The 24,620-nt window shown below is 33.6% G+C and overlaps 3 protein-coding genes and 1 long non-coding RNA gene across 5 annotated transcripts; 2 read left to right on the forward strand and 2 right to left on the reverse strand.

The window, feature by feature from the left end:
• The first annotated feature begins 220 nt into the window (after positions 1–220).
• LOC105796736 (uncharacterized) lies at positions 221–5,242 on the forward strand. The gene is made up of 14 exons (XM_012626534.2): positions 221–391; positions 803–1,159; positions 1,464–1,638; positions 2,011–2,094; positions 2,182–2,423; positions 2,521–2,740; positions 2,978–3,057; positions 3,141–3,225; positions 3,399–3,530; positions 3,628–3,741; positions 3,827–3,874; positions 4,311–4,395; positions 4,571–4,627; positions 4,750–5,242. The coding sequence occupies exons 2-14, from the start codon at positions 939–941 to the stop codon at positions 4,851–4,853; spliced, it is 1,647 nt and encodes a 548-aa protein (XP_012481988.1). The 5' UTR covers positions 221–391; positions 803–938; the 3' UTR covers positions 4,854–5,242.
• A 1,351-nt stretch (positions 5,243–6,593) lies between these two features.
• On the reverse strand, positions 6,594–11,667 carry LOC105796737 (casein kinase 1-like protein 10). The gene is made up of 14 exons (XM_012626537.2): positions 10,979–11,667; positions 10,854–10,894; positions 9,970–10,039; positions 9,726–9,874; positions 9,542–9,637; positions 9,249–9,319; positions 8,787–8,848; positions 8,610–8,673; positions 8,437–8,521; positions 8,214–8,340; positions 7,997–8,070; positions 7,836–7,899; positions 7,584–7,708; positions 6,594–7,422 (listed from the first exon to the last, which is right to left on the reverse strand). The coding sequence occupies exons 1-14, from the start codon at positions 11,052–11,054 to the stop codon at positions 7,141–7,143; spliced, it is 1,386 nt and encodes a 461-aa protein (XP_012481991.1). The 5' UTR covers positions 11,055–11,667; the 3' UTR covers positions 6,594–7,140.
• Positions 11,668–17,164: 5,497 nt separating this feature from the next.
• Positions 17,165–22,118, reverse strand: LOC128040006 (uncharacterized). Of its 2 annotated transcripts, none has more exons than XR_008194661.1 (4): positions 21,961–22,118; positions 21,775–21,828; positions 21,331–21,692; positions 17,165–17,822 (listed from the first exon to the last, which is right to left on the reverse strand). It is a non-coding gene; the product is annotated as an uncharacterized LOC128040006 (long non-coding RNA). The 2 variants fall into 2 exon arrangements; XR_008194660.1 differs by having other exon boundaries at positions 21,331–21,695.
• Positions 22,119–23,462: 1,344 nt separating this feature from the next.
• LOC128039888 (uncharacterized) lies at positions 23,463–24,116 on the forward strand. Its single transcript, XM_052628806.1, has one exon. The coding sequence runs from the start codon at positions 23,463–23,465 to the stop codon at positions 24,114–24,116; it is 654 nt and encodes a 217-aa protein (XP_052484766.1).
• The last annotated feature ends 504 nt before the right edge of the window (positions 24,117–24,620 follow it).

Below are 24,620 nucleotides of genomic sequence, written 5' to 3' on the forward strand. Positions count from 1 at the left end.
AGGGTCAAAATATAATATTTCCATTTACCCAAAAGGACTAAAAATTACCTAAAATGCGGAAAAAAAAACTGATATGGTATTAATTAATAAACAAATAAATTTCAGGGGAAAAATGAAATATTATTAATTATTAATTATTAAATGATTTTTAATTTCGAATTAACATATAGATAGATAAATAAAAGCAGCTAAAAAGCAAAGGCAAAGTCAAAGAGGCAAAGCTTCCCACCTTTCAAAAGGACCTAAAATCCAACCAATGGGATTTCAATTTCGTCAATCTTCACTTAATTTTCTCTTCTTTCGGTTTTCTCTTTAGCTTTAGGTTTTTCACTACACTTCTGCTTTTTTTTATCTGCTCTGCAACAATCAAGCTCTCTTAAAATTCAATCAGGTAGTACAAATTGTTTTAGTTTTAAGATTGAGTTGAGATTTCGATTTTGAATTTTTTGTTTGTTTACTGAGAAAACGTTGGAAAATTGAAGTGTTTTTTTTTGTTTGTCTAGAAAGTGATTTTAGGCTGTTAGATTCACTTCGTCTCGCAATTCTTTTTGAGTGTCCTAAAAATTTGTAGCAGAATGTTTTAAGTATTATGAACTCTTTATAGTTTATTCCAGAATATATGAGTTGAATTGGTTTTGAATTTTATTGATTGAATTAAAGTGCTTTCAATTAGGTGGTTATTCGGTGAGGATTACAGCATCATCTCATTTCTTTGTTCTGAACTGTGTTGGGGATTATTAATACTATTATTTTGTTCTAAGCTAATGTACTCTTTATTTTGCTTTTGTTCTTGAATTTGCAGAATCTGTTTGTTGGATATTTTGGTACACAATGATGTGATAAAATCATTAAGTTTTTGTGTGTGAGAAACCTGCGTGACCGTACTGCACATTTTTAGTAGTGTGGGTTTATAAGGATCATATTTATCGAGTAAACCGATGGAAACTACGAGGAGATGGTTCAACAAGTTCAAATCGAAAGACAAGGTAAGGTCTTCAAAGAATAAAGAAGCTGTAGGTAATGCAAAGGAGGGGTCTAAACCACCAACAAGTGAAGAGGCACCATCAGATGTCACCAAACAACGGGTAGCAGCTGCGAAGCAGTATATTGAAGACCATTATAAGAAGCAGATGAAAAGCCTGCAGGAAAGAAAGGAGCGGTATTGGATATTTCCCTGTCTAATAGTTACTGTCATGGTCACATAACTATGATATAGCATGCAGTGTAACTGTGTGCTATACTACAGACTGATGAATGGCTGAATTATCAAGTCGAGTTATTTTGTAGCAGGTTTCAGTTACAAAAATTTATTCAAAAAAGATTAGTGCTGTCATTTCACTCCATATCTTCTGCACAAAGTAACTTGATAAAGCGTACTTTGTGATTTTAAACGCGGGAAAAGTAATGGTAGTTTTGTTTTAAAGAATAGGGATGACGTTTCGGGTAATTATGATTTTATGCAGGCGTGATATTCTAGAAAAGAAGTTGGCTGATGCTGAAGTCTCTGAAGAAGAACAGAACAACTTACTTAAGTATTTTGAAAAGAAGGAGAGGGAATACATGCGTATGCAAAGGCATAAGATGGGGACTGATGATTTTGAGCCATTGACCATGATTGGCAAGGGTGCATTTGGAGAGGTAATTAAATTTGTCACATTGTACATAATAACGTAGGTGTTTCTTTTGCTTTTATTTGTGGTCTTGCTTTAATCTACCTGTCAAAATTAAATGAGCTATGAAGACCTCTAGATCATTATGCTAAAATCTTATATTTAAAATTTCTCCCTACCATCAGAACTTTTTTAACTGAGACAATGCATCTAGGAAACTTCTAGGAAAGCCTTCTACTTATATCTGATTTAGTCGCTTGATTTGCTTGTTACTGATGCTTCTGAACCTAAGTTTTACCTCTCTCCTATGTTTCACCCTTTTGTGTAGTTATCTTCAATCTCAAACATCTTGTTCTCTTTTTGCCAGAATTACTTTTAACGTAACTTCTTCTCATTACAGGTTAGAATCTGTAGGGAGAAGGCAACTGGTCATGTTTATGCTATGAAGAAGCTCAAGAAGTCAGAGATGCTTCGCAGAGGCCAGGTATATGATTTTAAGCCAGCTATGTAGTTTCCTTGATGGGTTTTGCGCCATGATGATAATTTGTTAGTTTGCATTTCTAATGTTCAGGTTGAACATGTGAAAGCTGAGAGAAATCTACTTGCGGAGGTTGACAGTAATTGCATTGTTAAACTATATTGCTCCTTCCAAGATGAAGAGTATCTATATCTCATTATGGAATATTTACCTGGGGGAGATATGATGACTTTATTGATGCGGAAGGATATACTAACTGAAGACGAGGCCAGGTTTTATGTTGGAGAAACTGTCCTGGCGATTGAATCAATCCACAAACATAATTATATTCATAGGTGATTCGGCATGATGCTAATCCTTCATACACTGTTATATAACGGTCTTTTTGAGTTTGCATTAAGTGGTGAACCCATTCTATGTCACATGTTGCAGAGACATCAAGCCTGACAACCTACTACTTGATAGAAATGGTCATATGAAATTATCAGATTTTGGATTATGTAAGCCATTAGATTGTAGTAATCTCCAGGAAAAGGATTTTTCTATGGCAAAAAATCTCAGTGGGGCTCTTCAAAGTGATGGACGACCTGCAGCACCAAAACGCACACAACAAGAGCAGTTGCAGCATTGGCAAAGAAACAGAAGGATGCTTGTAAGTGCTTGACTACCACATAACTAATGCAACTTAGTATTTTTTTTCTACCGATGGTAATATTGGTTGGGTTTACAAAGCAAGAAAGTTCCCAACTTGTTTCTCCTTTATTTTCCATAGTTCAGGCTTGCTTTTATTTTTCAGAGTTTACAAGGCTTAGAGTTTATTGCTCATAGTTACTTTTATTGAAATCGCAAATGAATGTTGCTTGAACATTTAAACTTTGTGATACTTCAGGCTTATTCTACAGTTGGTACACCTGACTATATTGCTCCAGAGGTTTTGCTGAAGAAAGGATATGGAATGGAATGCGATTGGTTTGTATATGAAACATGATATTTTATTTGTATTTATTATTGTCAGATATGGTTACAATGGTATTTTTTGGATACTTGTCTAGGTGGTCTCTTGGTGCTATCATGTATGAAATGCTTGTTGGATATCCACCCTTTTATTCAGATGAGCCAATGTCAACCTGTCGGAAGGTATGTTTTTACATTAAGTTATTGTGCTGTCATTCTTTTGTGCTATTATTTGTACTTCTATCTTTGAATCTGAACATTGTTTGTAATTAAGTTCCGTATAGCAACTATTTATTTTACTTCGTACTTTCTTTGTTACTGATGACTGGTGTTGTCCTTTTCTCTACATTTTCCAGATAGTGAATTGGAGAACACACTTAAAATTTCCAGAAGAAGCAAAACTATCACCCGAAGCGAAAGACCTTATCAGTAAACTTCTATGTAATGTTGAGCAGAGGCTTGGCACAAAAGGTGCCCATGAAATTAAGGTGTTGTGCGGTGTGTTCTGTTCTAGATTCCTTGATTTTTGTTTTAAAAATAGAATGCAAATTGCTAAATTAACTGGCTCTATCTGTTTTCTTCCAGATTCACCCATGGTTTAAAGGTATTGAATGGGACAAGTTATACCAAATGAAAGCTGCGTTTATTCCCGAAGTCAATGATGAGTTAGATACACAAAATTTTGAGAAGTTTGAAGAGGTAGATTAATGGTACAATTCGTACAAATATGCAAAATGGCCTGTTTAGACATTTCCTTACTACTGTCCTTTTTTTTATACACCAGGCTGACAACCAAATTCCATCTGCAACAAAATCAGGTCCATGGAGAAAGGTCAGGACACATTTTCAATAAAATGTCCTTAACTGAGAACTCAGTGATCATTTCTTAACCAAGTTTGCTAGAAGCTTTCAAAATTAAATGGCATCATTATTTTGGTGTCTGGTCAGGGATTTCTGCTGGTTCTTTTGTTGCACCTATACTAATGTTCAATCAAATGAATTCTTTGAAAATCTGCATTTTCCTTTTATATCAGAACCTTAATGTGAAAACTTATCTTGGGGAGCACAGCATTTTTGGCACTGTTGGCTTTAATATATATGTTATACTTCATTATGTTAAATTGTTGAAATCAAATTTCTAAAAAAAACATATGTAATAATGACTGTCTTTAACTTATAATAGCATGGTTAAGAAGGGATAGTGGATCATATATAATGTTTCTATCGCTCACAAGCCAAAATTATTTAATGATTTTCCGTTGATGCAGATGCTTCCGTCCAAGGATATAAACTTTGTGGGTTACACATACAAGAACTATGAAATTGTAAATGATAATCAGTTACCTGGCATCGGTATTTTGCTTACTCCTATTTATATATTTTTTCTTTTGCTGCTTCAGTTTTCCGTGCTCCTTATCTTTCACATCTTCCTCTGCTGGTTGTTATGAACTGAAGATTTATCTCCTGCAAATTTCGAACCTAGCAAGATCTTTGTATTTGACTGGTTCTTATCTCTTCCATCGTGCAGCTGAATTGAAAAAGAAAAGTTCAAAACCCAAGCGACCTTCCATCAAATCCCTTTTCGGTAAGATGCTATCACTGTTATTATGCTTTTGGTGGTTGCGCTCCGGTTATTGGGTTACGTTTGGCACATCACACGTACCGAATGTTATCAATCAGGTGTTAATCTTGATCTATGTTGTGCAGAGGATGAATCGGCAGCAGCTGCCAGTCAACCTGTCCAAGGGAGCTTTATAAACCTCTTGCCTCCACAAATAGAAGAAGCCCCAGAGGACCGTTCGAGAAAATGAGTGTTTCCATATCCCCGTGATAACCGGGTGTTCCCCGGTGCTTAGCGTTTGCTTTTTGCCACATTAACATTTCAAAGTTTTAGGGGCAAAGGTCCCCAAAACAAAATGGTTTGAGATATGGGATTTGGCTCTTCCAGAGCCAGTTAGGAGATTGTTCTTTTCTGTAAAAATAATATCTGAAAGTAAATATTTTTTTTATATTTGTTGTGTAATTTTTTTCCCTCTTCAAATTATTACGTCAATTGACATAGCTGAAAGAAGTTACTGTATAAGACCCCATTGTTGTTTTTCATTTTGCATGTAATTATTAGTTACTTGTTCTCAGGTATACTAGTACCGTAACTGTTTGCATTCGTATTGCAGTAATTGTTCAGTTTGAATTTTTATAATTTTGCATCTAATTTATTGTTAAATATAGTCTATAGTCTAATCGTGGTTTTAGGATTCCATAATGTATATTTTTTGCCAAATATTGGGAAATGTCAAATTTAGATATCATACCATAAATAAACTCAACTAATCTCAAACTTATTCAAGAACTAAATTGATTGATCCGAGGAAGTAAATTAAGATGGCAAAAGATGATGTGAATTTGTACTAAATCATCAAAGCTATTCAACTAGTTTTATTTTTAAAACAACCTGAAATGAGGTAAAAATTTTATTGTTAGATGTCCACTCGAGTGCTATTTACCATGCATCATATATTAATGCTTTACAACGCCCATGCTTTTGTAAATTTTAATATATTCCTATTCTTTTCTCAACACAAAGCTACAAAACATTTTATTATGTTCAAATTTTGTCACCTAGTCATAAAAAGTTGTAATAAAATAATCACTCTACCAACCATGTTCTCTTTTCTTTTTAATCTACTTTTGTTAATTATCGTCAACTTTGTAATGAAAATGTCAATATTAATTCTAAAATTAATATAATACTAAATTTAACTCTCAACATTTATATATTATATTAATTTGATTATGATTTTAAAAATTAAACAACATTTATACATTATCTCAATTTTATATATATATATATATATATATATATATATATATATCATAACCTTTTTCCTCGTTCTTTCCCTAACTTTTTTCTTTTTTCTCCTGTATTCTCCTTTCTTATCCTCCATTACTTTCCCAAATCCATCCTCCATGGGGAAGGAGTTTAGAACAAAAAGGAAAATAGAAGATTTTAGAACTGCCACTTCATCACAAAGTCAACGACAATGAACAAAATTAGACAAAAAAAAAACAAATACAATTTGGATAACTATTTTGTAATTTTTTAATTAGATGACCAAAATAAAACTTAAAAGCATAATTGTAGCTTACCCAAAATTAATAAAATTTAAGTCATAAGTATCTTTTGGCTTTGCATCATTGATTCATGTGAATAAAAGGCATCACTTCAGCCATGTAATTATTATATGCTTCTCAACAACCCCTTTCATGGAGTTATTCTAATAATATTGTTATTTAAAAAGATAAATCATGAACAATACAAAGCAATATCTAGCACCAAACACAAAACAAGTATCAGATATGAATATAAATCCGACACATTATGTTATGTAGCAAATATATGATAAAGTTATGTCAACTATTGATGCCCTACACGCTCCCTTTTACTCATTAATGGCTACCAAAATGATGATAAAAGGACACTAAATAAACCCTTTTCTCACTTTAAACTTAAGTAGACAAGTAATAACAAAAAAGGAAAAAAGAGAGAACAATGATTAACAACATAGCCCATGTTAAATTTTTAATCATAGCAACATCCATTTTTCTTAACAGTAAATTACAAACTTAGCTCAGCCAGTACTTAATACTTATGTTGCGAAAAATGATCCTTGGTTCGAACCAAAGCCTCAAAGGACTCGAAGAGAACAATACTTCCAATGTAGATGACACATAAAAGCCATAGTGTCTTTGCTATAATATACTTTTCAGGCATTTGTTCTTGTTTGCTTCTAATGAAAAAAAAGAAACATCAAGTGTTTTATTACAGCTAGAATAATAGTTGAAACTTGGAAAATATATGAACAATTTTCCCTAAGGTGAGCATGATATCATTTCTCTCTTTTTTCTTCAATGACAATCTAGAGGGGCATGATACTAGTGAGAATACCTGAAAGGGTGCACGAGGAAGGAGATTGTTGCAGTTCTTGATGGAACCAAATTGTGGGCACTGATACACGAGAGTAAACTGTTTGTAGATACCGAAATAGTGCGGAGATCTCCTTCAAGACAAGCAAATCCTTACTAGATGTGTAGTGCTGTTTATTTCCTTTTCCCGCTTCCGATTGTCAAGAACTCAAAGCTCCTAAGGGCATGGTTGCGGCTACTTCTCGTGGCTGTAGTACGAGTAAAAGTTGATGATTTGGATTCAAACCCAGGTTGAACTCTCTGAGTTGTTGACAGGCGACCACTGCTTGAGACCAATCTGCTAGACCGGTTGTCACTAGGCTCACCAGAGGAGTTAGGTCGGCTGCCTGATACAACAGGCCTCTTTGAAGTACTACCATTTCTCGAGGAAGAGTGAGCCCTATCAGAACCAGGTTGCTGAAGGAGAGAAAGTTTAGAAGAAAATCATAACTTCTGTGGCACATATGCTTAAAGACATTTAAAAGTGTCATTTTCCAAGAAAGAAAATGGTATGCTGGCATTCATAGGAACACAATAGTTGAAATAAACAGAAAAAATGCAGAAGCAGGATTGCTCACCATTTCTTTGGATGATAGCACATTGTCGGGAGATCTGTGTCTAGACTGATCACCATGCCCTGATCCATTCCGTCTTGCAAATGCCTCAACAGCACCAGAGAACCTTTCTCGAATCTCTTGACCAACTACAGCAAATCAAGGTCAGAACATGTCAAATTAGGGTGCCTTTTAAATAAAATATTTATATCGAAAAACTTATTCACCAGTAAAATTTTCTTATAATCTCAAACCAGGTTGTGAAAAGGAACAGACCTGAAGGCCTTCCGGTTCTTTCAGCAGATACGCCTTGGGGATTTAAACCCGGCTTTGGGCTTGGCTGTTAAAGAATAATACAAAACATAGTATAAGAATCTCAATTAAGAAACAAGTTTAGTTCCATGAAAATCAATTCCAGCATATTAAAGATCACTGACCCGTACTCTTGAGCTAGAGGCAGCCTGTGGATATCTCAGCATGGTCCAATCAAATACATAGTCAAACTGATAACCTGCATCAATTTGTTGTTAAAATTTGGGAGTTCAAAAAGCATATATAATGGTAAGATATCTCTAGCAAATTTAAGATGATGAACTAATCCGAAGACTGATTCAATGTTCAAAACAAAAGTGAGGATTAGACTAGCAAGTCAACCTTCTCGAATGAAAAGGTCCCGGAATAGCCTCTTCAGGTATGAATAATCTGGTTTGTCTTCAAACCTTAGTGATCGGCAATAATGGAAGTACGATGTGAACTCAGAAGGATATGATTTGCAAAGGACCTGAAAATGGCATATTACTTGTCAGGCACACAATCCATCTTCAATTTATTCATATAAAAGAATTCACTGGTAATTAAAGCAAGCAAATAATACTACCTCTATGGGGGTAAGCATCTTCTTTTCACTAATTTTGTCGTACTTCTGCTTTTTATTACCAGCTTTCAAACCTTGCCATGGAAGGCTGAGACAGAACAACAAACTAAGTTAACAATGCGACTCAATATATAAAAGAATTGTGAAGTATACAACCAGTTATGTGTTCAACCAACCTTCCCCTAAGGAAGTACATAAGCACATAACCAAGAGATTCGAGATCATCCCTCCTGCTTTGCTCTGCGAGTTATGTAAAGCACGGTGAATCATACATAAAGCCAAAACAGTCCAAAGTGACAGGTCTTTGCTGAAAGTAAAACCCATATCGATATAAATGCAGTAAGTTTACTCACCGACTCCAAGGTGAGTGTTAACACTTGCATATCGAGCTGTTCCTGTAAGATTCTTGTTTTCCCTATTAGAAAAAATGGATAACTTAAAAAGAGAGCCCATGTCCAGTAAGAAGGTTCATAAAGAAGACAAAAATAGTACAAGATGAAGTTAGTATGGCAACATATAAGCTATGCGCTTATGGGAAGAATTGACAATTGATGCTAAAGCTAAATGCAAAATTAAATATCAAAATTTTCTCAAAGTAGTTAATTAGGCATGCTGATGCGCGCCAAACATGAACAATGAAAATTTTAACCATCTTCTGTTTGCTAAGATAAATAGCCTTTCTGTGATAACTTGTGGGCTTTAAATCTATTATAATGAATTAAGTCAAGCTTAGAGTTCTTTACGTTGGATAAGTTGATGAACAATCTCAAAGACAGAACATTAAATCCTACAAGAAAAAACATCATAAGTATTACCTGTATGGTATGTGCTTGTGCGTTTGAAGATCCCTATACTTTTTTGCAAGGCCATAATCAATTACATATACCTATGGAGAAAAGTGGGAAATAACAGAATTAAGCAACATATACTAGGACATCTTGACTTTTCAGTTACAGGAAAACAATAGCTATTTGGAGGAAAAATGATATTTCAAATAGAATTTAATACTGTGAAAATCTTATAAGCATGATCTTGAGCTTTATCATCTCTTTACAAATCCATGAAATGCATGTGCCTCTAGATATAGGAAATAAACAGAAAAACGTGCCTGATTTGCTTTGCGCCCTAAACCCATCAAAAAGTTATCAGGCTTTATGTCACGGTGAAGAAAACCACGAGAGTGCATATACTCAACTCTATTTATCTGAATGACCAACAAGCAAAGAACAAGTATTAGTAAGGCAGCCAATTGACAAGGTTAAAAGTTCCCTGAAAAAAGCAGGCATACTTACTAACTGATCTGCCAGCATCAAAACCGTTTTTAAAGAAAACTTCCGGTTGCAATAGTTGAACAAATCTTCAAGGCTTGGTCCAAGAAGATCAATGACCATAATACTGTATTCACCCTCAACTCCAAACCATTTTAAATGAGGAATACCAGCTGCACATAAGAGAAACTACTTACTGACTCCAACTTATGATAATATACAGATAAACATGTAAGAGAGAGTAAACACAACAAAACTGAAAACTCACTCCCTCCTTGAAGAAGCATGTACAGCTTTGACTCGTAGTGAAGTTGAGGATGTTTGGTCTTGACAGGTTCCTGGGCAAACAAGGAGAGTACACAGTGATAATTGGTTCAAAACTTCAAGCAGTGACAATACTATAAAGTTCAATTAGAATAACAAATGGAAAAAGAAATGATAGAAACATTACTACAATGTAAGAACTCAAGTTCTAGAGAAATTTCTTAAGCAACATCCCCGTTTTAGCAGCAAACGTCACTCTCCAATTCTAAGACTACTCGAAATAAATCACAGTCAAACAAATTCTTACCTTGACTCCATTTTCACATTACAAAAGTAAACATATAAAGAAACTCTCCATTAATGCTTTGTAGCCAAGTCAACTTGAACTTATTGCATACATCTAAACTCCAACTCAGTGAACTATTTAATAAAAGCAGAAAGTTCACTATTTGGTTTTCTTAGATTTCAATGGCATAAAAGAACTGCTTGGATTTGAACAACCACAGGTGCCACCAGATGGTCCTGATCTCCTTTGACAAGGTAGCTCTACAAACATTAAAATCTAGCGTTTCTATCATGGCATATGAATATAAATATACTAATGAAATTGTTTTACACTCCCTAATCTAAAGCACCAAGCAAAGGCTTAATCTAAAGTACTAGTAATCCAAACGAAACACAAAGAAATTCCAAGCAAAGGCATAATCTAAAGTACTAGTAATCCAAATGAAACACAAAGAAATATATCACAGAATAATGGCAAACAAAAGCACAATAGTCTCGGCTTAATTGACCATACTACATGTCTAGTGATTAATCAATACAATCTTTTAAAAAACTCCACCAAATCAAATGTGTGGGAAATGCAGTAAAGCTTCAAAACATTACCAGCTTAACAGCCACTTCCTCTCCACTTTGAACATTAACGCCTGCAAAACAAAAAACACCAAAATCAATGAAACAACTAAAAAGAAGGAAAAAAATAAACAAAAGAAATATGATTACAATAATACCTAAATAAAGTTCACCAAATGATCCATTCCCGATCTTTCGACCAAGCTTGAATTTTCCACCAATAATGTGTTCCATGATCTAATCTTAGTAAACTTTGCACACTCAACTATATATCACAGTAAAGGGAAAGAAAAACACCCTTGCCTCTTATTTCACTAAACTAATATTGACAAATTGACTCAATAACCTTCTCTTTAAACTAGTTCTCAGATCGATCAAAATTATTAACTATCAACTCCAGAGATCAAAACCCAGTTTCTAAAATCCTTATAAAAGCTCCCTTAAAAGAACAAAAAGGCGTTAACCTCTTTAGTGACTAAAGGGATAATAAACAAAAGGAGCAAACTTGACTGAGAAACTACGGAATACCCATTAATCAGTGAACCAAGGCAAACGTTTTGGGACCATCAAGCTGCATTTTCAAGGTGGGAAAAAGAAAAGAGAAATTTTTAAGGAGATACAAGTTCAGTAGTATAGAAGGGGGTAAAAAAAAAGGCTATATTTTGATTGCCCCGGTAAAGGGGAATATGGGAAAAAGAATCCAAAAGGAACGAATTTATGGGCAAAGAATTTGGGGGCGATGATCTATTGGATCTGGGTTATAAGACAAGGATTTAATTTTCTCGGGAAATTTCTTTTGGACGAAGAAAAAGGAAATACTTTTTTTTTTTTTTGAGAAAGAAAGAGAAATAAAAATGTTTTGGATGATTGGAGAGAAAGTTCAATGATAAAATTGATATTATATTAGTAGGTGGATTTTAGTATTTTAAAACAAAAATTACTCTTTTTATTATATATTTAAATATTTGATTAAGATTAATAAAATATTACACTAAATATAATATTAAAGTAAATTAATTGTAATTATGATCCAATAAAAATATATATGAGAACCTAACTAATTAGGTATGAACAAGATATTATATTTTTACGAGAAAAATTGATTCTAACATTATTGTTGAAAGAGTTAATCACAAACTTTAAAATAATGTAAGATACATTAATTTCATAAAAAAGAATTTTAAGACTACCACAATACCAATAAAAGGAAAGGCTTAATATACTAACCACTTAAATTGAGTCACATCATATATATATATATATATTATATGGGTTATCTTTCGATTATAGTTGATTAAACATGTATTCTAAATTTATGTAACATTACATGTTTGTATTATTCGAATACACTTTATTTTCTAATTTATTATTATAATTATATTTGTAAACTCTTGAATACATAAACATTAGAATTTTCAAAATAAAAAAATTAATGTTTGTTGGGTTGATTTTATAGTAGTAGTTGTTTTGAGTAGGTGATAATTATGATCAATTATTTGTTTTAAATTTGATTAGGTTGTGCTAAGATAATTTCTAGCCTGTTTTTAAATTTATAAAATTATTTGTTGATGGTAATTTCCCAACAAAAAGAAAGGTATAGGAGATATGGTTGAGCAAGTATATTTTATTTTCAAGATTTACTAATATTATTATAAATAATACACGATAATGAAACTTAAAATAAAATCCGAATTATAAATCTACTCTCGTAGCTTAATATTATTATAGGATGTATTTAATAAATATTTTATTTTTATTTAATATAAAAATTTCAATAAAAACATTGAATAAAATAAGTAAGTAGGTAACTAGAAAATACTAATTTGATTTTATTTTTTAAAACATTTCAAATAAATTATCTTTTTTTCTTTAATGTGATATTCAAAGTTACCAAATGTATATTTTATCCAAAATTATTTAAAATTTAGAAAAAAATTAAAATTAGTATTTACTTTTATCAAACAATATAATTATATTCAATACTTATACTAATTTATCAAACAATTTTCTAATATAAATTTAACACTTATAAAATTTAGCAATAAAAATTTAGTCCTTAATTTTTCGACACATAAAATTTCAGTTTATCAAACACACTCTAAGTGTCAGTAGCATAGAGAAAGTATAATTTATCTATACTATTATTTACACCCCTTACTGAGTTAGTGTCATGAGTCAATCAAACATCAGGTCGTTTAGAAAAATTACAAATGTCTTTTTGTAATTAAAACAAGTTATATTATCCAATGATACTTTAGTCTTTTTAATTTTTAGAAAAACCAATAAAAAGTTTGCATGTTGTGAGGTTTGAACTCAAGTTAATTGCATGTTATTTTTGTATGTTATTTTTAAACACGCCGTTATGTTTAAAATACATGGTTTTCATATGCATACGCGTGTGATAGAATTTCTAGTACTACTAATGTTGTTGATTGAGTTGATATATAATTTTGTTTTCATTTTGATGTCGTACATATTCCAAATACTATTAATTAGTTTCAAATCAAACGTTTCATTATTTATTATGTGTTATTTTTAAACACACTTGCATATTCTAATTACGTGGTTTCCACGTATACATGTGTGATAGAATTTACTTAAATTTTTATACCGATTTCAGAGTAAAAACAATAAAAGCATATTTTAATGATAGGAAAATGAAAATTGTATATAATATTATTTCCTAAATTTTACGCATGAACATTAAAATAATTATAATAAGTAAACAACACAAAAGAATCTATTGAATTAAGAAGTGGATGGAAATGGGGTAATTTACCAATAAAAGCCCTTTTTTTTAAATTTACCGAAATGGGCCAACTATTTAATTATTTACCGGAATGGTCCATTTTCCATAAAATCGCGTCCACGTCAAGACGATGTCGTGGTACACGCCAGAAATCGCGTCCACGTCCAGCGCGACTTGTTGGCGTGGATGAAATCGCGCCCTAGAGGACGCGATTTCTCGACGTGGCATGAAACGATTTATGTTTTTAGCTTGAAAAACTTTGAAACGCCATAACTTTTGGCTCGGTTGTCCGATTGAGACGATTTTTTTTATTTCAAATAAATTTTTGAGATCTACGTGCTGACAAACTGCTTAGAGATGAATAGGGACTAATTTGTAAAGTATAATTTGTTAGTTACGAGTATAGGGACTAAAGTGTAATTATTTCAAAATTAGCATGAAATTTTTGTATTTAAGAATATTTGAATGTTATGGAAGGATGAATTTGAATTTGAATTGAAAAACGAAGCTTAGATTTGAAAATATGACTATTTAGGTTTTAGGGACTAAATTGAATAAAATGGAAAATTTTAGGGAACTTCTCAAAAGTAGAATGAGCTGACTTATACCTATTACAGGATGATATAAGACAATTCTGTAAAAAAATATCCGGTGTTTACTTCAAATAAATAAGAAAAATAATGATTTGAATGTTTCAAAATTCAATTTTAAACCGAAAAAATCAAAATTTAGGGGCAAAAAAGGATCTTTTTCGACAAAACTACCATAAGCGCCTTGATTTGTCAGCGTAGATCTCAAAAGTTATTGAAATAAAAAATCGTCTCAATCGGACAACCGGCGAAAAGTTATGGCCTTTCAAAGTTTTACAAGCTTAAAACATAAAGCTGTTCATCCGTCGACAAATCGCGTCCTCGTAGGCGCGATTTGTGTCCACATAAGCAAATCGCACTGACGTGGACGCGATGTCCTGACACGTACCCTGACATCGCGCTGACGTGGACGCGATTTTGCGGAAAATGACCTATTCCGGTAAATAATCAAAAAATCGGCCCATTTCGGTAAATTTTGAAAAAATGGCTTTTATTGGTAAATTACCCTGGAAATGGTTGTTGGAAAATTTTAGTTTAGAAAACAGTTTTGAGTAACAACAGAAATTTAAAAATTTAGAAAATTAAGTCGATTGGTAATATTTACAGTAATAAATTTTTTCTTGAAATGTACTTGTGCTTAGAGCAAAAAGAATTTAAATAATTTCAACTTTTAACTAAATAGTCTTCTTTGTTATCCTTGTACCCTAAATTGCGTCGAATGTGGGCTTGAACAACACAAACCAAACATAGAACAAGAAACAATTTAATTATTTTAAGTAGGAAATTAATTCTCTCAAATAAAATCAATAGAAATTGTAATTCTTGGAAAATATAATTTATTCTTAGAAAAAATTTCACTATTCTCTAGTAGAATAACAATATATGAAACTCGTGTATTAATAGCTCTACTAATGTAATCTATTTATAGGAAAAGACAGAAAAATTCTAGTTGAATAAGACTTAAACAAATAATATTTATTTAATAGAAAATCACTTTCTTAATCTAACTAGAAGGGGAGCACACCTTAGATAAAAAAACATTAGAGTTGTTGCCCTCAAACATTGTATTGGATCCAATTAATGTGTTTTTAAACTTTTGAGTCAGTAGCATTATAATTTAATTCAATCTAATATTTGTTTTATTTCTCAAAATAAATATTATTGATTTAATTAATTTAAATGAATTAATTTCTCAATTAAATAATTTTCTCAACCCAATTCGATATTGGTAAAGTTGTGACAATTTTACCGTAAAAGAATCCATGAGAAAATATATTTAATTTCTATTTTCAACGAATTCATAAGGACTAATTAATTTAATTTCATTTTCAAACTTCAATTATTTAATTATAATTAATTAGCTAATATTTAATTGTTTTAAAATTAATTTTCAAGTCATTTTTTTACTCAATGAAAAAGCGCATTCATTTGTAAATGCGCCACATTTCTCTAACTTCATCATTTTCGTTCATTTCTGTTCATTTGATTCTACATGCAATTAATTTTTTATTTCAACGAGCTAGCGGAATGATGGATTTGACATATATAATTAGGGATCAAATAATTTATAATTTAAGTTTCAACTTTTTGCTTATTAATTACAAACTTATTTAATCACATAGTCATTCTATTATAGTATCGTGACTGAGCTCGCTTAATTACATATCATCACGAAAGCTACCCAATAAGTGCTTGTCCAATAACCTTTTCATAAATGTGTTACCTACCCTCATAGGATATTTTAAATCTTTTTGGAATAAATTTGTTATTCTAATATAATCATATTTTATCTTATGGTAATCATTACATATTTCTTCATGAAAAGTCAATTACTATAAAATAGTAATCAAGTTGTTTATAACAAAAATAAACAACCCGTAACCGCGTTTACTTTTCATCTATCATGTAATGTCAATTAGAGGATATCATTTACTCTTTAGTTGGACTATGAATTCCACTATTGTGAATGATGCTACATGCTGCAAAAGTCATATACTCAACATACCAACTTTTGGTTCCTTATCTATTTGAACTCTGGTTTTTACTTGAATCAAAGTATATGAGCGACGCATATATAGTTCATCATCCACTCAAGATTAAGGTATGTTGCATTATAAATGTCGCAAGTGAATAAATCCATAAATGGATCTAGAATCTATTCTACTTGGGTCCTGTTTGATATATTGTCAGCCCAATCAGCCACATCTATATCTTTATCTTCTAGGAATCATTCGCTTCGGTACTCAAGACAAAGCATTTCCCCAATTGGACTTAATAGAGGACATATTAGTCTTTCAACCAATTTGCTCATTTTCGATTAGACTAAGGATATGTTTAGGTTCATATACTAAAATAAATTGTCTTTCTGTATTATGATCCGACCACATAATATTGTTTAGTATTAGTTAAATTTTAGATAATTGATGAGCCAATTTTTACTTCCATTTTGGTCTGTGTGCAAAAACATTAAGGACAATAAACAAAGGGCATTAATGTAATTAATAGATATTTTATTAAATCAATTTATTCAAAAAATATAAATATACTTAATCGAAAATACTACTCTAAGCTCATTAGATCCCAACAGGTTGTACCATGAATTGGTCGAGGTATTGATCCAAAATAAAGGTTTGAATTGATTAACTCATGAACCGATATGAAATATTGAGCCAAACTAAAAAATTGATTGAGTTGATAGTTGAACTGATTTTCTTTTTCCTTTCTTATGTTTTTTAAATAATTAATCAATTAATCTTAATATTTTGATCGAACGGAAAACTAGTGATATGACTAATTAACACAATTTTGAAAACCTCGGCAAATATCAAAATCTAAAAAGGGATATTCATGAAAATGCAAACAACTTTATTTTTTATTTTTTATTTCTAAATACATATAAGCCTGTATATATACATCTATAACATATATAGAAATAACATACATTGAGAAGACCAAGAGTGTTATCATTGGGATCCCAGCGATTACAGTGGCTGCTGTGGCTTGGGATGATGGAGAGTGGTGGTAACGATGGGTTGGGAGGAGACGAGATCTCCCTATTAACAGAGGAGCTTATTCAACTTTCGGTAAAGAGTTCGATGGTGGAACCAAACGGGAAGTTTTCTCTAATATGTTCTATATGGACTAAGAAATCTTATAATCAGGAGAGCTTCAAAGCACAGATGATGAGCATTTGGAAGACAAAGAAGAAATTTGGGATTCAAGGGGTAGGACAAAATCTTTTTATGATATCGTTTGAATCAGAAGAGGATTTAAAGACGGTCTTGGAAGGTCAGCCATGGTTGTTTATGAAGTAATTAATCCTTTTTGATCGATTGAGTAAATCAATGGCGAGAGATCAAATCAGGCTTGTTTCATCTCCGTTTTGGATTAAAATCGGGCCTTGCTTACCAGAGTTTGACAAAAAAGATCTGCTACATGCAGTAGGTGTTACTTTTGGAAGGGTGCTCAGATCTGAAATACTGGGTGAGTTTTGCCGTCTTAGAGTGAAATTAAATGTACAGAGACCCCTTCACAGGGGTATTTTTGTTTCAATAGGGAATGGAAATAAATTTTGGATTCCATTCAAGTATGAAAAGCTGCAGACTTTTTGCTTTGGGGGTGGAATGTTGGGGCACAGTCTTCATGATTGTACAGAAATTGCACCTGCAGAGGAAAATAGAATTAGAGAGGATCCACCTTTTTCTTTGGCTTTAAAAGCAGAATTAAATCTGGTTGGAAGGGAGAGTCTAAAGCTAAATGCCCTAGCAAAGAAACTATAAATACAATGTTCGTATGTTGGAAAATCTACAGAAAAACAGGAAGAGCCTTCATACAACAAACAAAGTAGTGGTATGATAAGAGAACCGCAAGATGATGCTTGGTTGACAACAAAAACAGCAGATTTGGAGATACAAAAGGAGGAAGGAAGCAACGAAGGGAATAATGAAGACAAACACGCCAATAGATCGAATTTAGCCAGGAGAACCAGCTGGAAAAGGATGAAATTAATAGGAGTAATGAGGAATAATGAAATAGAACGCCAAGTGCATAAAAGGAAATTGACAGAGATCACACAGGATAAGTACGAAGTAAGAGAGACTCAGGCAAAAATACAAAAAAGGGCGAGACATGGCGAACGGGTTCTAACAAATGAGATTGAAACTTATTCGATAATAGAATATTCTAATCAGAATGGACCGGCGACTGCCAATGGGCTAGCCGACCGGACACAATGAAAATCATATGCTAGAATGTTCGTGGATTGGGGAGTCCACGGGCAGTAAAGAGGCTTCGGTTTCTACTAAAGCAAAATAATCCCCAAATAGTCTTCCTGATGGAGACTAAAGTTAGTGGAAAATGTATGGAGGTAATTAGGAGGAGGTGTGGATTCACGAATGGGCTTGAAGTAGGAGCTACTGGTATTCGAGGCGGGATTTGCTTAGCATGGAAAGAGGAGGTCCAGGTCAATCTTAAAACCATGTCAACTAGTCATATTGATGTGTTAATAAAAGAAGAAGGGGTTCATAAAGAATGGATATATACAGGTTTTTATGGATCACCTTACGCACAAAATAAAAATGCCTCATGGGACCTACTAAGGAAATTGGGGCAGGAGCGAGAGTATCCATGGTTAGTGAGCGGAGATTTTAATGAAATAGCTTATTCATTTGAAAAAAGGGGAGGTCAGCTTAAGGAGGAAAAGAAGATGGTAGCATTTCGTGAAGTTCTGGAAGACTGCCAACTTATTGACGTGGGATAATCAGGAATATGGTATACTTGGGAAAGGGGAAATCTACCAGAGACAAACATCCGAGAAAGATTGGATAGGGGTGTTGCGAATGAAAACTGGATGGAGTTATTTCCAACGGGCAATATACATCATTTAACATCTTCACTTTCAGATCATTGTCCCCTTTTAATACACACAACTAATGAAAGTAGACTTAGGAGAGTTCTGAGTTTCAAATTCGAAGCATGGTGGACCACAGAGGAATCAATTGAAGAAGAAATTAGGAGATCATGGGAGTCGTCAGATGGATCGGTGTGTGAGAAGATTGAGCGACTACAGATCAACTTGTCAAAGTGGGCAAATTCAATTAAAAAGAAACAAAAGGGGCTGGCGGATAAAATTACAAAAGAACTTGAAGATTTAATGATGAAGGAACCAGATGAAGATACTATGATACAGATTATTGACAAGCGAATTCATTTGAGTAGGGAGACCGAGAAGGAGGAGATGTATTGGGAACAGAGAGCACGGGCTAACTGGCTGAGGTTAGGGGATAAGAATACGGCGTTCTTTCACAAATATGCCTCTATGCGGAAAAGGACCAACACCATCAACAGGCTTGATAATGATGAGGGTCAGAGGATCACTAAGGAAGCAGAAATAAATGAGATAGCCACACAGTACTTTCAGAAGTTATTCTCAACTAATGGTGTTGGAGACTTTTCCCACCTCTTAACAGGTATTGAAAATAGTATCTCTCCGGACACAAACAAAACCCTTTTAGAATCGTTTACGGCAGAAGAGATTTTTCTTGCAGTAAAAGGAATGGGTGCTACTAAAGCTCCAGGTCATGATGGATTTCCGGCCCTATTTTTTCAAAAATACTGGGGCATTGTTGGAAAAGATATCGGGAATTTCTGTTTGGAGGTTTTAAATAACAGGAAATGCGTCGAAGAGTTAAATCTAACAAGGATCACTCTTATACCGAAGAACTCAAATCCTACAAATCTGGCTAATTTTAGACCAATTAGTTTATGCACTGTTATTTATAAAATAATTGCCAAAGCCATTGCAAATCGTCTTCAAGGAGTTACCGGAAGCTGCATTGATAGTGCCCAGAGTGCTTTTGTCCCAGGAAGGCTTATTTCGGATAATGTTTTGATTGCATATGAGCTTTTACATACACTCCGACAAAAAAAAGCAGGGGATAAAAGGATTTATGGCGGTCAAATTGGACATGAGTAAAGCCTATGATAGAGTCGAATGGATTTTCCTGAAGGAAGTCATGATTCGGATGGGTTTTGCGAAGGAATGAGTGTCGTTAATCATGAGATATATCTCTACAGTCTCTTATGTTGTGACCACAAATGGGAGAAATGGAAGAATTTTTAAACCTACCAGAGGACTCCGACAAGGTGACCTACTTAGCCCTTTTCTATTTCTTATTTGTAGTGAAGGACTATCGACCTTAATCAGGATTGGCACGAGAGAGGGGCTGATTAAAGGGGTGAGAGCTAGCAGAAGAAGCCCGACAATTTCACACTTGGTATTTGCAGATGACTGCATTTTGTTTGGTGAAGCTACTGAGAACAGCGCTAGGAATCTAAAAGCTATTTTACAGGAGTATGAGTTTTGTTCTGGTCAATGTGTCAATTTTAACAAGTCTATGATCTTTTTTAGCTCTAATATAGAGGAAGGTGGCAAAAGGAGGATATCGGCTGAAATGGGAATTAGGTGTTCGAATAATATGGAGAAATATTTAGGATTGCCAAACATTGTTGGAAGAAGGAAAAAAGAATCTTTTCAGAATCTTAAAGACAGAATAAAGCAAATGATCGAACATTGGAGTACGCGATTTTTATCTCAAGGAGGTAGAGAGGTCTTCATTAAATCCGTATTACAAGCAATTCCAACTTATGCCATGACATGTTTTCTATTGCCAAAGTCACTTTGCAGTGAATTTGACAGTTTATTTGCTCGATTTTGGTGGCAAAAAGGAAAAGGCAGGAAAGGGATTCACTGGTGTCAATGGGACTATTTGTGTAGGCCTAAAGAGGAGGGTGGTATGGATTTTTGAAATATGGCGTAATTTAACATAGCTTTACTGGCCAAACAAGGGTGGAGGATTATGAATAATCAGAACGCCCTAGTTACACAAGTATTTAAAGCAAAATATTTCCCGGAAACTCATTTTCTAAACTCCCACCTAGGAAATTCATGTTCTTATGTGTGGAAAAGTATTTGGGCAGCCAAAGATTTATTAACAAAAGGGTATTGTTGGAGGGTGGGGATGGGTACTAATATATCTATTACTGACGCTTGGATTCCAGATTCAGTTAACTTTAGATTATCATCAGAAATTAACTCTTTGCATGTTTCTAATGTTGAGGAGTTGATTGACAGTAATAACAGAAGCTGGAAAGTAGAGTTAATCAATAATACCTTTACGGAAGAAGATGCTGCAAGAATCCTCAGAATCCCTCTGGTGCAAACACCGCACGAAGAATTTCTGTTCTGGGAAGGTGAGATGTCAGGTGAATTTACGGTCAGAAGCGCCTACAAACTATTACAGAGATCGATTGACAATCTTAGAGCTTATGCTTTACAAACCATCTACAGAAATTTTTACAAAAAACTTTGGAGCCTAAGTCTACCAACAAAAATAAAGGTCACAATATGGAGGTTATCGTGGAACTATTTGCCTACAAAGGTGAACCTTCAGCATCGAAAGTTAACAGTTAACCAAAGTTGTCCCCGTTGCGGTGAAGGAGCTGAAACAATGAATCATCTTTTTCGTGACTGTCCTGCTACAAATGAGGTATGGAGAGCATTATCATTTCAGAACATTATTATGAATCAATTTGAGGATTTTGCACAGTGGATTACCTGGGTGCTGGAGAAGCTTAACCTTTATCACAGTAGACTCTTCTGTTGTGCACTCTGGGCCATATTGGGAGATAGGAACAAAAGAGTACATGAAGGAAAGGTTAGTACCAGAAAGGAAGTAGCAAACTTTATAAATAGCTACATGGGTGAGATCACTAGTCTTGAAAGAAGGGATCTGAATTTTACCGGGGGGAAAATAAGATGGAAAAGGCCACAGGGAGGGTTCATTAAGATCAATTTTGACGGGGCCTTCGATAAAAGCCAGAACCGCTCGGCCTCCGGAGTTGTGGTAAGAGATTCAGAAGGGAAAATCCTCTTATCATGTACAGAAATCCATGAAAATATCTTATCAAGCATTTCTTTGCGAAGCAATAACCCGCCGTAAAGCGATCCAAATAGGAACCGGGAAGGGATGGCGGTTTCTGATTTTTGAAGGAGATTCCCTCGCAGTCATCAAGAAATGCAATATAAAGGGTCAAGATAGATCAATGATAGGAACATACATTTATGATATCCAACAGCAAATATACGGGCTTGATAAGATAAGATTCCAACATGCACCAAGATCAGCAAATAGTCTAGCACATTTCTAGCAACAGAAACGCTAAGGAGAGGAGAAGAAATGTACCTGGATATGGGTGTTCCGGAATACACTGAGGAGCAAGGCCGATATGAGATGAGAAGGGAACCAGACTAGGAAGTTTTCAGGGGAGGAAGGTTGAAGGTTTGGTAAGCCTCAGAACAGGAATGAATCGATTTACTGGGCATACATTGAAAATGGAATCGTCGAAATGAATAGACATGACAGAAAGATCAGAGGACAGATTTCAAATAGTTTCTGATTGGGTAATGGATCGGTGCACTTATTGCCGGTTCTAGAATCATCTTTTTTAATATTTCAATTTTTATTTAAGGCCATATGTTTTTGGGTCGTGTTTTTAGGCTTTGACGTTAGTTTATTTTGCCATAGGCTGGTTTTGTTAAGTTTTTGGTTTTTTGTTTTGAACAGTATTTATTTATTTTTAATAAAAGCCCAATCCAGAATTTATATCAAAAAATAAAAAAAAGAAATAACATACATTGAGGGCTGTGTAGATGTTTGGCCCTCGATGTTTGACACTTAGCTTTTTTCTTTCTTTTTATGACTTGGCCCTCCATGTTTGACATTTAGTACTTGGGATAATATCATATTTAGTCCTTGTATGTTATTATATCTTTTAATATGGTACATATAACTTGAAAATATCTATTTTGGTACTTAAAATTTTACTTTATTTATTAATGTAGTACCTTATCAGGACATGTGGCCCAATTGTAGGGTGTCATGTGTGACTTTTTGTTAGATTTTCTTTTATTTGAATAATAAAAGAGACCTCAAATTAAATAATCCAAAAATTATTTTAACAAATTTTTTAAAAATAAACAAATAAAGGATGAGAAAACAAATAGATTCCTAAAGGATCTATAAAACAAATCATGGTCACTAACATAATTTTTTTATCTATTTTGAAATTGATGTTCTTTTTTTATTTAATATTACGATAATTGTATTTGTTCTAAGTTTTTTATACAAAGATAGCACAATTAAGTTCTACAAATTTTTTATAAATTAAAAATGGAAAAACCCTAATTCTCCCTATTCTCCAAGAGTGCTTTGCCGTAAGTCCTAGTTGTTTTTGTGGCTTGGGATGGGGGAAAGCGGTGGCGACGTTAGAGAGCAGAGGGAGGAGATTTCCCTTCTATCTGAAGAGCTCATGCAATTATCTGTTAAAGGTTTGAAGGTGGTTCCAGATGAAAAACCAACCCTAATATGCACAATTTGGACAGGTAAACTTTACAACCCTGAAAGTTTTAAAGCGCAGATGAGGAGTGTGTGGAAAACAAAGAAAAAGTTTGAAATTCAATTGGCAGGACATAATTTATATTTGATTATGTTTGAATCAGAAGAAGATCTGGAGTTGATCATGGAGGGTAGACCATGGCTTTTTCGAAAAAGTTTAATCTTATTTGACAGGTTAACTCATTCGGTGAAAAGATCAAAGATATGTCTTAATTCATCTCCGGTCTGGTTAAAGATAGGCCCATGTTTACCAGAATTTGATAAAAAGGATTTATTACATGCTATAGGTGTTACATTTGGAGGAGTCATTAGATCTGAAATTAGTGGAGAGTGGTGTCGTCTCAAAATAAATCTGAATGTACAGAAACCGCTTCGAAGAGGAATCTTTGTTTCATCAGATAATAGGAATCAATGGTGGATTTCGTTTAAGTATGAGAAATTACCTTTATTCTGTTTTGGTTGTGGACGGTTGGGCCATGGACTTCGTAATGTAGTGTCTTGAGTCTTGCAAAAAAAAATAAAATTAAAGAGGATCCTTCATATACGATGGCATTAAAAGCAGAATCAAAATTTGTTGGAAAGGAAGTTATAAAATTTAATGAGTCTGCGAAGAAGGATAGAACTCAATGCTCTTATACTGGTGATGCTGAGTATGCGATGACTGAAGATATAATAAATAGAAAAGTGAAAAATTTGGAGGTGGAGGAAAATGGGAGATTACAAATGAACGTGAAAGAGGAGATACTGAAAAATCAGGTGGATGACGGCACAGTCATGACTGATGCTAATATGGTGGATAATAGGAGCATCTCTATAATAAATTCTAATTCAGGAAAAAAAATGAGTTGGAAAAGAATTGGCCCAGGTCAAAGGGGAAGTTTACGAGTGGATGAAGGTGGTTTAAAGAAGAGGAAAGTTACGGAAGGAAGAATGGAGTCTCTTAATGCAGAAGATGAATATGATAATAGCACGAAACGATAGAAAATAGGGCAAGAAAAGGACCTAG

This window comes from Gossypium raimondii, chromosome 3 (assembly GCF_025698545.1).
Source record: "Gossypium raimondii isolate GPD5lz chromosome 3, ASM2569854v1, whole genome shotgun sequence".
NCBI classification, from domain to species: domain Eukaryota; kingdom Viridiplantae; phylum Streptophyta; class Magnoliopsida; order Malvales; family Malvaceae; genus Gossypium; species Gossypium raimondii.